The following is a 14,640-nucleotide window of genomic DNA, read 5'->3' on the forward strand; positions in this document are numbered from 1 at the left end:
GGCTTTGTTTCTTTTTTTCCCCCTTCTCACTAATCAACACTAGTCCCTGATTAAAACAGCAACACCAGCCAAATGAACTTCTATTTGCATATACATGCTGTGTAAAATCAGAACCAATGCCAGAGTGTGAATTCACCTTGACGTGGCCGTGTTAAATGTATCAAACACTCACGTCTAAGTAGCTGAACACTCTGATTTGCTGTAGCTACAAATCCATTTCCCGCTGTGTTACACAGACAGTGCGAGTCAGGCCAAAAAAAAAAACAACAACAAAAAAAAACAAAAAACAGAGTTGCTTCTTTTGGGAACACGCCGCCTCGTCCACTCTCCAGATCCTACTGTCTGAAGGATATTTTATCCAGCAGAGTGTTTATTTATTGGTACTGTTAAAAATACTTACCCCTGCTGCAGTCGCAAGTCTGTTCTCAAAGGTGGCTCTGTCAGAGCGCCCCCTGCTGTCCCTCAGGTTGTACACACCCTCCAGGCTGCCAACCTGTCAGCATGCAGACAAAATCTGAGGTCAGGTTATGAAAGCCTGCACTTTCCAGGCTGCAGAGTTACAGAACACAAGAGCTGATGAAAGACTTGCTGGGTCAAGTGCCTTTTGAAAGAATTTGTGAAAATACTGTCCCTTGAAAAAACTCAGTGAGAGATAAGAATGCAAAAAGATGCATTTGGCAAAAGATGCAGGTGTTTTCATCATTACAGAGACCAATACAGGTAGAGTCTGGGAGTGGAACTTATTATGTATTCAACCCTAATCACCAACATGACCCTTTGCACAACATGAATTCAGCGTATCCCCTCCAGCCATCTGTCTTGTGTGGGTTTTCTGCGAGAGGTGGGCCGAAATCAAATAGCACACAGTTTATCTAACCTTATCCTGGGCTTTTCATTTCCAAGCCTTATAAACTCAATCGTATTGACCGCCTGGGAGAGTTAGAACTAACTAAGTGAAATCTACTCGGCGGCAATTGTGTGCAAGGCGCATGTTGTGTGTGTGCGCGTATGTGTGTGTGTGTGTGTGTGTGTGTGTGTGTGTGTGTGTGGCTTGCTGATTCTATCTTCCTTCACTTTCATTCTCTCTATTCTCTGTCCCTGAGGTGCATCAGGGCTGAGACTGCCGAGTAAATTGTCCCAAATTGAGTTCCTTCTTGCCGGCAGATACAGGCCACATCCCGACCGTTTAGAGTGAGACAGAGAGAGAGAGACAGAGAGGGAGCGAGAGAGAGAAAACAATCACAGCACACATCACTCGCTTGAAAATTCTCTCTCTAATTTCTCTCCTTGCCTTTCTTTTCTACCCACCCTCCCTGTCTCTCCCTCTCCTTCTCTCCTCTGCTGATTTCCCTGCTGCTTCTTTTTCTTCTGCCGGCACATTATTCCTCTGCTTCTCCCTCTTTATATCACTCCCCGTGCGTCTTCCCTTGTCTTTGTCTGCTGTGATAGGTATACATCAGGCTTTCCTTGCTCAGCTTGGCTTTTTCTTTCCTTTGATGATTCTCTCTCCTCCTGCTTGTTCTCCTTCCTCTACCTTTTTCTCTCCTTTCTCCCTCAATCCCAACAGTCAATAACAACAGCATTTCTCTATCCTCTCTTTTCTTTTCTCACCCCCATTTCTATCCCTGCTGCTCATCCCTCCTTTGCTCTCTCATCTCACCTTCCATGGCTGGCTGTACCCAGTGACATAGTGCCCATCAGTGCGGACCCCCTGGGGGGAGGAGTCTCGCTCCGACAATAATCACACAGTAAGTTCATAACGCTAGCAGCCCAGCTGAGCTGAGCTCAACTGAGCACACGCGACTCCCCTGACACTGGCACACTCCATTTAACTCAGCAGGGAGCTGCAGGCTGGCTGGGGCAGGGATAAAGCATGAGGCAGGGATGGGGATGCCACTGGGTTTTTGGGGATGGGGTTACTTGGGGGGGGTGGGTTGGTGATGGAGCAGTGACTGGAAACAGATATGGAAATGGGATGAGGAAGGATGGCTGGAGCTGAAACTGGTGCTGCAGGGGATGAAGAGGGCGTAAGGTTTTGGACTTTTGGAATCGGGCAGAAAGTTTTTTTTTTTGTTTTTTTTTTTAAAGAAGATGCTCGTGTCATCATTTCTGCATGGAATGATAAATGTTCTTTACTTTCACTATTTGCTCTCTGCAAAATCCCTTTCTATCTCTTCCCATGGCTTTTAGCATGTTTTGTTTTTTTTAACTGCCAACAGAAACAGGACTCTGGACAGAGGGATGTGCTGGGGACTAGGGACGAACTAATCCACCTTTTACCTGTGCCAATTCCAATACCTCAGCTCGGGTTGTCTGCCAATACAGGGTACCAATCAGATACAAGTGCTCTCTTTTTTCCCCAGTTTCAAACTCTGTTAACCTTACTGCATGGATCTTATTATCATTGATATTAAAGGTAATATGAGGCCCGGGATTGCTTTTGGCATAAGTCTGCAGCGCATTGTGACTTAAGGCCTATACTCTAACTGAGCCACAAAAATGTCATAAAATTGACTAAAAAAAGTGCAGTCGTATCCACTGAATAATGAGGCACTAAGAAGAGATGGTAGGAATGTAGACACAGGATGAAAAATATAAGCAGAATGAGTGGTGAACTTATACATCATTTTTATTTAAAGACTTGCTTCACCCAAATGATGTTTCGCTTCTTGTTTTTTTGTCATCTTGCAATGCAGAAAGTTTAGATGTTATTTTTCCTGGTGTGAGATATAGATTTCTGCCGTTGCATCAATACAGTGGAGCTGAATGGAATTTCATTTGTGGTGGCCACAGCAGTGAGAAAAAAAAAACATTAAAAAAATTCAACAGCATTATCTCTTTCTGGAAACAGTGTCCAAGCTATTCCTGATAGGCAGACTGATATAACTGTGTATCAAGGTGCTCTCCGTGGTGCTGATCCTGTCACTATCAGGGAATAGGGAGCTGTTCCAGTTGATCTCTCTCTCTCACACAAACGAGTGGGAAGGTTGTCACCAGCTGGGAGTACTTACCCATGTCTAATCACTGACCTCACCTGTTGCCTTATACTAGTAGTATTAGTTAAAGTATTTAGTTTCTATAGCAGGCCCAAACCTGGCAGGCCTTTTGGTAGCATTAAGCTTCAAACTCAGGTCAGGCTCAGGTTTGTTTTATTTCTCTTCAGATTTATAAAGAAATTTCTCCTTTCATCTCTATCAATGCCAGTTGACCGAATCCATGCATCTCATGTGTTGCAAGTAGAAATAATATGTCCAGTAAGGAGAGGGAAAGGGATGAAAGAGTGCAGCCAGTGCGCTGCAGGTTGGGGTCCTGGTCTCAGATTTGGCGGTACCATTCAGGTTCAGTCAGGTCAGGCACACACTAAGCCTCAGATCTCAGGTTCAGGCCCATGCAGAGTCAAGTTCTAGTTAAATGGCCCTGTTGGCTGAGATTCAGTTTTTGCCAAGTTAATAAAGCTCCTTAAGTGAGTCTTCTTTTCTGCCTTCCTCAGCTCTGTCACACACACCTCACTGTCAGTTTTCATAGGGACCACTTCCTCAGTAGACAGTAGTTCCAATGAGAAACCAGGATATTATGTCTGGAAAGACACACTGCTGTTGAATGTTTTACATGCAAATTTCCTGTATAGGGGTAGCAGCAAAAACCCCGGGAACACACACACACACACACACACACACACACACACACACACACACACACACACACACACACACACACCCTTTAAAACTGTAAGAGCAGCCAGTGACCCATAAAAACAGAAACACTTGCTGCTAAATGAGTCACTTTTGTAGCCTGACAGTATTGACACTGGGTGTGTGTAACATACACACAGTCAAACTATAGCTGTACATGAAAATTAGTGAGTAATTTCAAACCCAACCACAACAAAACACACAAAACATCCCAAACATACACACACATCCTAGTGCCCTGCTAGAGCAGGTTCACAGCAAAACAATATGAGGCCAATCAGGGGACCATTGGTATGGCTCTCTCTCTGCTAATGAAGGCACTTTGAAAAGGTAATCTAATTCACCAGCAGCAATTAAGGCTGGGAGCGCCTTGTCACTATCAATTAACCGCTCCTTCACTCATGTTCTTCAGCGCGGACGCTGAGGCTGCCTGACACACAGCACTGTCGGACAAATCAACCCCATCAGCCAGTCAGTCGCTGAGAACACTAATCATGAGAGTGTTCAAACACACACGCATACACACACACACACACACACACACAGTGACACAGATAGCTACTGTACATTTGAGTCATTGCACAGTGAACTAAGTGAGCTGGACATGAGTTCAGATGTCCTGACTGGCTGTGGTCAGACGTAGATCCATAAACAGCAGAAACAGTAGATACTGGTCTCTACAGACTTTCTTCTTCTTCTTTATACAGTTATGAGATTCATACCCAACGTGACAACAGACTAAGCTCTTAAAAAGACTGAAACCCAAACTGCAGCCTGAAATTTAGGGCATGTCTTCTTGCCAGTGCACATGAAAATAATCATCTCATTCTGTCGATCAACAGAAAATTAAGCATCAACAACTTTTATTTTTCTGAATATGTTTTTTTATTATTATTGGTCAGATAAAACCCATTTAAGGACATTCCCTTGGAATTGGAATTTGGGGATTTTTTAACTTGTGGAAAAAAACAAAGTGGCCTATAAGTTGCAGAGGGAGGCATTGCATTTTGAAATTATTTATATCAGGCACGACTGCAAGTTCATGTGTAAGACGAACTGTAAAAGTAGCTTTGTAAAACAACACCGCTCACATCAGTCCAGCTGAACACCAAAATGTGTGCATTTTCAGCACCTGTGGAAATAACCTCACTCAGTCTTCTGCATTTGTAATCCCAGAAATATTACAGATGGACAAAATCTACCACTGTATCTGCAGTTTAGAGACTCTGACAGACCTGACCTATGTGTAAAAACCTAGAGGCAGGAGAACATGCAAATTCCACACAGAAAGGCAGTAGAAACAGTAGATACTGGACTCTACAGACTTTATTATTCATTATAAAGCACAGCTACAAGATTTTTATGAGATCTTTATACTCAATATTGCATAACATTTTTCTCACATGTTGGACTATAAAGACAAAATTAATACATACATACACACACTAATAATAAATCCTAATGAATCTGCATCCTAATAAATACAACTGAGACTACATGAAGACAAATAATCATCCATGAGACGGGAAAAGTCAATATGCTGCCTGGCATCAGGTTAAACAGAGCACACTTCTCTAATGAATTATTAATTTGACATTCTCATTAATATTAACAGCTCACATGTCAAGTTTGAAGTATACATTGACATTTGGGTCCGATGTTTTTTTTTCCATTTCCCACATGTATATTTCTGTTTAGGGTCACAGCGAGTCCATCCCAGCACGCATTCATCAGAAAGTAGAGAAATACCCCGGAAAAGTCGCCTGCTCAACACACGGCTGATAAATAGAGCTGTTGTGGATCACTGGTTTTGTCCTGCTCCTGACATTTATCATGTTCCACTTTTCTTCAACAACCATGACTTGGAAATTATGAAACATCACTTTAACAAGTGCCCAGTCTTCTATTTAACTTTATTAGTTTGATAGTATGTAGGATCAAACTGGTCAAATTAGACAAGAGAACCATGTCAGACTGTAACAACGTGTGCGTCACCACAGCTAAATACAGTTATTTGTTATACAGTGGCTTCAGAAAGTAATTCAGACCATTAGAGCTCTGAGTCTTCTTGGGTAAGTCTCTACAAGTTTTACACACACTTGGATTTTGCGCCATTTTTCCTGCTCCTCCTGGCAGATCCTCTTAACCTCTGTCAGATGGGATGAGAAGTGTCTGAACTGCCACCTTCAGGTCTCTCCACTGATGATCTATGAGGTTTATGTCTGGGCTTTGGCTGGGCCACACAAGGAGACTTGCCCCAAAGCTTCTCTCTGTATTTGGCTGCACTGATCCTTCTCTCAGTTCTAACCAGTCTCCCCTGTTGGGTTCCTGGTCACCTCCCTGACCATGTAACCTTCTTGGTTATTCAGTTTGGCTGGACAGCAAACTCAACATGGAGTCTTTTTGGTGTCAAACCTCTTCCATCCCATCAATTACTGAAGCCATTCTGGCCATGCTAAACACTCAAAGCTTTAGAAATGGTTTTGCTTGATCTGTGTCTCACTGCAATTTTATCAAAGAGAGTTCCTTGGACTTCATGATTTGGTTTTAGTCCTGACATGCACTGTGAATTGTGGAACCTTACATGCACTTTCTAAACTACATCCAATCAATTCAATCTGACACATGTCAAGGATAATTAAAGCAAACAGGAAGTCTGATGATCACAATCTGTAGTGCCACAGAAAAACGTCTGAATATTTTGTAGATTAGGTTTTAGTTCTTGATTTTAATTTGCAAAAAAATTCTAAAAATTGATCTTTTTCATTATGGATTAATGAGTGCAGATTAATGGGTATTCATTTTGTAGGACCATTTGGAGTTGATGTGTGTAAACTGTGTTTTATCTAGATTTGGTTACACTTGCATTCACAAATAATGGGGGTTTCAATCAAATAAGACACATCTTTTTTTGTTTGTTTGTTTCTTTGGTTTTTGGCCTATTACAGAACTTTGAAACAAAGTATAATGTCCTTAGTGGTGCAGTGTTTCAGACTGAACATCAATGAATTGCTAGTTTACTTTTGGTTTGGTTAAGTACACAGCATACACAGAGGTGAAGCACCCTGACCTAACGCCCTCTTCTTGGACTGAGGAAGACTCCACAATTCAACTAGACCTTCAGATTCCAGACAGAGGTATAAGCTGGCAGACAGAACTATTCAAAATGCTTTTCTAAACCTCTTGAGCTCTCCAAGGCAAAACCTTAGTCCAAAGCACTGATGAAGAGGAAATTAGCATGACAGTGGTGCTGCTGTAGGAGGAATGCTGCAAAGCCTTCAAAGGATAATATCTGACTCTGTTGCTGTCAGAAATCAAAAGTCCTGGGTACTGACAAACTAACACATCTTTATGATACAAGAATTTCTATTTCATGTTGTCTGAAATGTACATTTTATCGAAGACTGTCATGTTAAAATGTAATTTCAGATATTTATCCAAAACAAGTCAAGTATTAAGAAACTCTCATTACCAACTGCACTAACTCTTGTATTACTTGGATCCTAATTAAGAACACTATTGGAAATTGATCACTTTGTGCATATTAAGAATAGCAAATTATATACAATAGAGAAAACAGATGAGTGCTCAGCTTTGGATATTAATAAAAATGGTTGGATCATCAAATCAAATGCCTCATAAGCAGTGGCAGTTTCTTCAAAGCTAAAATAAACTGAATCTCTCCAATGAACTACAGACCAGAGCTCTGATAAATGGAGCAAAGGAAAACAAAAGCCCTGTCACAGGTAGGAAAGGCTACTGAAAACCTCCCAGAATGAAAACCTCAGAATAAAAAAAAAGAAAAAACTACATCAGGCATGATCGCTGATATTTACTCAAGTTCATATGCAAGATGATGTATAAAACAACACTGCTCATCTCACATCAATCACTTCCTGTCCTTTCTTATAAGGTTGCACAAATACCAGCTGACCACTAAAATGTGTGCATTTTCAGCACCTGTGGAAATGACCTCAATCAGTGTTCTGCATTTGTAATCCAAAAAATATTGCAAACAGAAAATGTACTAATTACATTCATATAATCTACTACTGTATTTGCAGTTAAGAGATTCGGAAAGACCGGAACTGCGAGTGGAAACCTACAGAGACGGGAGAACATGTAAATTCCACACAGCCGGTGCTTTCAAACACAGGACGTTGTTGCTGGGAAGTAACACTGCTGAAAGGTGGTCTCAATGAATGTGCTGTATGGGGAAACAAAAAACAAAACAAAACTTAATCCTCAACTGTGACTTTCTGTTGGATCAGCTGCAGACCTTCCTGCTACTGCTGAGATGAACAACTAATGAAGCTCCCATAAGGAGTGAAAATGGACTTCAGCATTTTGGACCCCAACCAAAAATCACTTCCAATTATGCAAGTTGGAAGTCAGAGCAATTAGAAAGAAGAATAACAGATTATTCAATTAAAAAAGCTGAATTTTAATTATCCCATAGTGGCTTTTTATTTTGTTTTAGCATCAACTTAATGCAGAGCCTGAGGAACAAGTACAGCTACAGTATCAAATTCATTCATTGCACACTGTATGTTTTACTGGCTACTGTGTTGCCTGAGACATCAGCAGATACTAGATCTAGTTTTACCACAGTGCATTCAGACAGTCTTCAGAGCCCTTCACTTTTTTCACATTCTGTTAAGTTGCAGCTTTATGCTAAAATAAAAAAATACATTTGTCCCCTCGTCAGTCTGCACTAAATACTAAATAATAATGACAAGCAAAAACTGAATGACTGAAACTTTTGCAATTCTAATCGTCATGTCTGCAAATCCTCACTGAGGAGAAGCTTCAGTCTGGCTGCTCTGCCATAAAGCCCAGACTGGTGAAGTGATGCAGTGATTATTGACCTTCTGGAAGTTTCTTCCATCTCCACACAGGATCTCTGGAGCTCAGTCAGAGTGACCACTGTGATCTTGGTCACCGCTCTTACCAAGGCCCTTCTCCAGTGATTGCTCAGTTTAGTCGGCCGACCAGTTCCTGGTTGTTCCAAACTTCTTCCATTTAAGAGTCACGGAGGCCACTGTGCTCTTGGGAGCCATCTGAGCCTGAACACAAGCCTGTCTTTGAGCTCTGCAGGCAGCTCCTCCCACCTCATGACTTGGTTTTTGCATTGTCATTGTCAGCTGTGAGGCCTCAGACAGGTGTGTGTCTTTCCAAATGACGTCCTCTCAGCTGAATTTACCACAGGTGGACTCCAACCAAGGTGTAGAAACATCTCAAAGATGACTGAGAAATGAGCAGCACCTGAGCTAAATCTGTCTATGTGATATTTCAGTTTGAATGTGGTTTTTCATTTTTAATAAATTAATAAAACTTAAATTAAATCAATAAATTAATAATATTAAAATTCTGTTTTCACTTTGTCATATTGTGTGTGGATTAATGTGGGATTTTTTTTATTTTAGCATAAGGCTTCAACATGACAAAAAGTGAAAAAACTGAAGGGATGTAAACACTTTCTGAATGCATGGTATATTCTGTTCTGAAGGTTAAAAAAACACAAAGACACACAAACAGTAATCACCAAAAGATACAATACTATAAATCAAGACAACACACAATGCAAAATGAACTTCCTTCCTAATATTCCTGTAAAGCAGTGAGCCTTGAACTGCTCTCCACTTACAGGTTCAGAACAACCTCGCTGGCTTCTCCTCTCACTAAAAGCTCTAATCTAACTCTTGGTTGCCTGATTTTTATTTATGAATGAATAGGTTTAAATAATTATAAGATTTAATTTGGAAAAAAATGACCGATTAAAATGTCACAGAATAGGATTGAAAAATGATTGTATTTGATGTGCTGATTTTCATTTAACTTTAAAACCTCATCACAAGAGCCATTGATAAACATTGTGGTGACTAAAACACTGCTGTTGTAGCAGAACTCAACTTAACTACTGTGTAAGGCAGTATTTTGTTATATTCAGTCAATGCATCAGTGATTTCTCAAGATTTAGAACACGAACACAGTGTTATTACAAATTTTCCTCATGTCTGTATTTTGTTTTGATTTTTCTCTGACTCCATGGATAAAAAAAAACGCCTGTGCTCCCTCTTCAAGTGTCGCATTTGATTATCATACTGCACAGCATATGACTGAAAGGCCCATGCATCCAAATTCAAAACAACCCACTTGAAAGAAAATGCTGATTTAAGACACTGTGAAACACAGAAGCTCAGCAAGAGCTGCAGGTTTTATATTGTACTTGTTCTACTTTTTGTTCCTTAATGCTTGTTTTTTTTTCTTTGTTTTTTTTATGTCTTTGTGCTCTTTAATTTTCTGTTCAGTTATTTTTTTGTTTGCTAAAAGAGCTTAAAACTTGATCTGAAGCTTTTTGATGATCCCTGAGAAACTGTCCATCTCTGCCATGAAAGTTGCCTCACAATTGATCTTCTTTGAATGATTAATTATTTAGTATCACATCATTAATCATATGATACCAAAACTAATAACAAATGCCCACCACAAGTTAGCAAGACCAAAACTGATTACACTCCTATTTTTTCTGAACTTCTGACAGAATTTCAATTTACAATATGAAAGAGAAATGAAATTAAACCTCACTTTTCAGAGGCTGGAACCAGCAGTTCCAGCAGAAGATGAATGTTAATACTGAGATTAATATGAGTTGTGTTGCTGCATCAGCCTGATGGCTGCCGAACACAAGCTAAAAGCTAACAGTTGGCATTAAGCTAACAATTTGTTGAGGTGAACTGAGCCGACCAAATGCAACAGTAATGTACTGCGATGACTGAGGTGTTATAAGGTCATTTTTTCCCCATCTCAAAGCCTCAGTCACAACTACAAACACTGGAGGAGCATAAGTGGGGGGGCAGAGAGAGAGAGAGAGAGAGAGAGAGAAGAAAATAATAAGTTACGTTACCATTACCCTGCTTAAGGCACAATTTGAAACTGCAAACTAAAAAACTAGTCATGGAAACACAGGAATTTTGAAAAAACTCAAATGTTGCCAAAAAATAAACAAAGCAATATTTCACAATAGTGAAATGGAAACACTTTTTCCACATGTAAATCACATGACATGACTCGAGTAGTCACATGATTTCCAAAAACACTTCAGATTATGATCTCCCAAACATCCCTGATTAGATATTCGTCAGATATAAGGGGTTTGCCTTTCCGTCACTGTGCACCAGACGCCCTCGTCACCATCGATTAAATACTCCAACAGCTCGCAGTGGATGCAAATGTCCCAGCAATTAGCAGGTGCTGGAAATCCATCGCCATGTTTACTTGAAATGATATCGAGAGGAGAAAACCCAGATTTATTCAAATAACATCACTCAATGGAAACAGACCATTCGCAATTGTGTTTGTCGGCTTTTTATATTAAAAAAAAAATGTGCAAAACTACAATGGAAACTCAGCTTGACACCAAAAGAAAAGGCAAAGATATAAATCAAAGTAATGATTTCACTTCTGCTATATTTGGTATAATTTCTTAAACTAAAAAAGTAAACTAAAAGCTGCACTTCTCAATCTTGTTATGTAAACAGTGGGTTAAATGACTGCAAATTGTGTTGTAGTTCCCTTCAACTCAACACTTTTAACAGCTCATGGTTTTTTGTTGACAGTCTGCAGCTTCACTGCTTCGACTCAGTCACAGTGCTGTCACACTTGTTTCCAGCAGCAGGCCGTCGTTTTCAGCAAAACAGCACCAAACACACAGACTGACAAAGTAAGGTGATTACAGGTGGTTCCTATTATAAACTGACTTTTTATGCCCTTTTTTACTACATTTAACATGTTCATATTGGGGATACTTTTCTCAAATGTGGGGCAGATCTTTAACCATCTTTGAGCTGGTAGCTGCAGCTTCTTTGCACCAGGGAGCAGCAGTCACCAGGTACAGGGACAATCAGTCATCGCAAATAAGTGGTCTCATCTGTTTCCTGTGATTATCCCAACAACCCAATTACAAATTCATTTAAAAGCGACCACAATTAAAAAACGCTACATGTTCGTGGTAACACAAACTATGAGCTAACCTTCAAAAACAAACATCACCGCAAGCCTGATGTGTACCACAGCCTCTGATGGCAGTTCAGCAGAGTTGGACTCTGAGAAACATCCACAGGAGCTGGACGCCCCACTGCTGCTGACGGCCTCCTCCAGACAAACAGAAAGAGGAGAGAGAAAGAGAAATGGAGGGAGGGAGGGAGGAAGGGAAAAGCATGAAGGATAAACAAAAACAAACACAGACATCAAGAGTCATTGAAGCTGTGTGTGAGAGCCACGTGAGGCAGCCCGCCCTATGGAGAGAGCAGCAGCTGGTGTGTTCACTAACAGCCCTACAGGGGCTGCGGCCTCCACAGCCCTGACTGCGAGGAAGCAGTGAGGAGTGATGGGAGGAGGGCTGGGTGATGGAGGGTGTACGCTAGGGGCTAAACGGGGTGAGCAGTTAAGCTTTGTTGGTTACAGTACTGGCAGGAAATGCAGGAGATGGAAGGAGTAGTGAAGGGTCCATCTTCAAGTGACAAATACAGGGACTGATCGGTTATAACATAAGATTCAGTGTTGAGTTATTTGCTGTCAGTTTCACAGGAGAGTATATTTCAACCTGACCCTTATTTTCACAGTACCATTGTTTCTATAGGTAATAAACACAATGTACTGAGTAAGATCCCTAAAAGAAGCTCAGTGAGGCAAGAAATAACAAGTCAGATGATCACACAGATTAAAAAACAAACCTCCATGTTAGCATTACATTGAACAAACTCCAGAAATAGTGTACACAGAGAAACAGATTATTTTCCACAAAAAAGGAGGAAAATTATTCCAAGAATGGAATATCTGCACATACCTACATACTGAAAAGATAAGAGGAAGGTGGGGTGAGGGGGTCATGTCATGTATGTATTTAAAGGATCTAACTCTGACATGACACCCCCCTACAACCTAAAAACATGTTTTCAAAAAATAATAATAAAATTAAATTTATATATATATATATATATATATATATATATATATATATATATATATATATATATATATATATATATATATATATATATATATAATTCTCCCTTTAAAATGTATTCTGCTCTGGGTGAACAGAAGTTAGGTTACAGGAAACAAACAACATTTATACTTATGGTCAACTTGCCATGTTATCATAAACTCTGGGTTAAGCCTTCCAATAGACACAGATGGCAACCTAAGTGTAATCAAACTGGCGAATGAATATTAGATAAGGATTATTTCAATGATGTAGGCCCATAGTATTTTAACTGATAACACAGTTGTAACACCAGTTACTTGTAGTGTTTACTATAAACTTAGTTCTTACCAAATAAATCTACATCTCATGTCGGGGGTACAGCAACGACACAGGGACAGCTTCATCTGGCTCACTTGATCCATTTTTACTGTCCACCTTCACAGTAGGGCAACTGAACACTGACAACCGTCATACAACAACCACTCCACCAATCTTAACCATCACTAACACTAACGTGGGTAATGTAGTTCCAAATCTTAATTAAGGAACAGAATGTATAACATATGTACCATCTGTACTGTGGTTAACATTACTTCAAAGATTTCAATTATCTCAATAATCTGAGGAAAATCATGTAATGTACAAAATAAAATATCGTCTTACACAATTAACAATTACTTTCAATATTTATTACTGAACCAAAAGATCTTCACTTTGCTATTAAAAGCAAAACATTCTTATATTTCAGATGTTAGAATCAGGAAATTGTCAAATTATCTTAAAGAATTACAGTAAATATTAAGTAATTATTGCAATAACTGTCAATACATTTTCTGTCAATTGACTAATCAATTGATTAACTATTTGTTTCAGCTCAAGAAACAAAAAAATTTTGACAGGAAATACACATGTAATAAATTAAGTTCGTTATGTTTCACTATATCATTAATTAACAGTGTCTCAACAATTCAGGTGCTTAAAAAGTGCTACACTCACCAGCAGTGAATGAGCTGAATGAATGAATTATGTAGGAACTAGCTGAGTAATGCATAAACAGGATTACTGCATTTTCACCCCCATGTGTCATTATTACAATCAAGTCAGAGCCACTACAGGCCTGCTACAGTTATTTCTGTCCATCATGAACCAGCACCCAAAATAAAATCCACCCTCCAAAGTAAAAACCATGAAAACTCAATTACTTCAACTGAAAAATATCTCTCCACATGGATGTAAATAAATCAACTTGATCTGCTATTTGGACATTCAGGCTGACGTGCACTGAAGTCCTGTTACACACACTCAACTCGACTCTGTGTTTCCTTCAAAACTTACTCAGCTTCTTATTTTGGGTTTAAAAAAAAAAAAAAGGAGAATCACTGAAACTGGAGAAGATGATACACTCAACAGAAGCAGTAACTGACAAACATCATAAAAGTTCATCCACTGAGCATCTTATAAACAACCACTTCATAAAATCTGCTTCACTTTCACTTGTTTGTCTCTCAGCTCTTTTTTGTTAAGTCCAAACAAAACCTTGTAGTAAAATCCAACAGTAAAACTATACAAGCTGCAATTTTACAATATCTCTCAATTTCCAAATCCCCAAGAGGAGCATTGTGTATGAGCACGGGCCTCTTTGACCACTCCCTGCTCTCGTCCACCATCTTCCTCTATCTTCTTTATCTCTCTCTCGTTCCCTCTCTCTCTCTCCATTTCAATATTGAAGAGAGTTTTATTAAGGGCTAGACTCGGGTGTGCTGAGGCGCTCTCAGTAATTTTCCTACAAAGTGCTTTAATCCATCACACGGCCAACATGTGGCCTTTGCAGCCATACATCATCTCAGCCCAGAGAGAGAGAGAGAGAGAGAGAGAGAGAGAGAGAGAGAGAGAGAGAGAGAGAGAGAGAGAGAGAGAGAGAGAGATCATAATTTGTGCTCTCCTCCTCCTCCTCACCTC

General features: G+C 39.8%; 1 protein-coding gene across 1 annotated transcript in view; it reads right to left on the reverse strand.

The window, feature by feature from the left end:
• LOC139612671 (furin-like protease kpc-1) overlaps positions 1-14,640 on the reverse strand; it is a 180,786-nt gene that overhangs the window by 157,244 nt on the left and 8,902 nt on the right. The window contains exon 3 of the mRNA XM_071468476.1: positions 401-493. Within this exon, the coding sequence (XP_071324577.1) occupies positions 401-493 (93 nt within the window). The remainder of the gene's footprint in view (positions 1-400; positions 494-14,640) is intronic.

The sequence above is a fragment of the Trachinotus anak genome, unplaced genomic scaffold (genome assembly GCF_046630095.1).
Source record: "Trachinotus anak isolate AG129_WGS33_773 ecotype Australia unplaced genomic scaffold, CSIRO_AGI_Tana_v1 ptg000032l, whole genome shotgun sequence".
Classification (NCBI taxonomy): domain Eukaryota; kingdom Metazoa; phylum Chordata; class Actinopteri; order Carangiformes; family Carangidae; genus Trachinotus; species Trachinotus anak.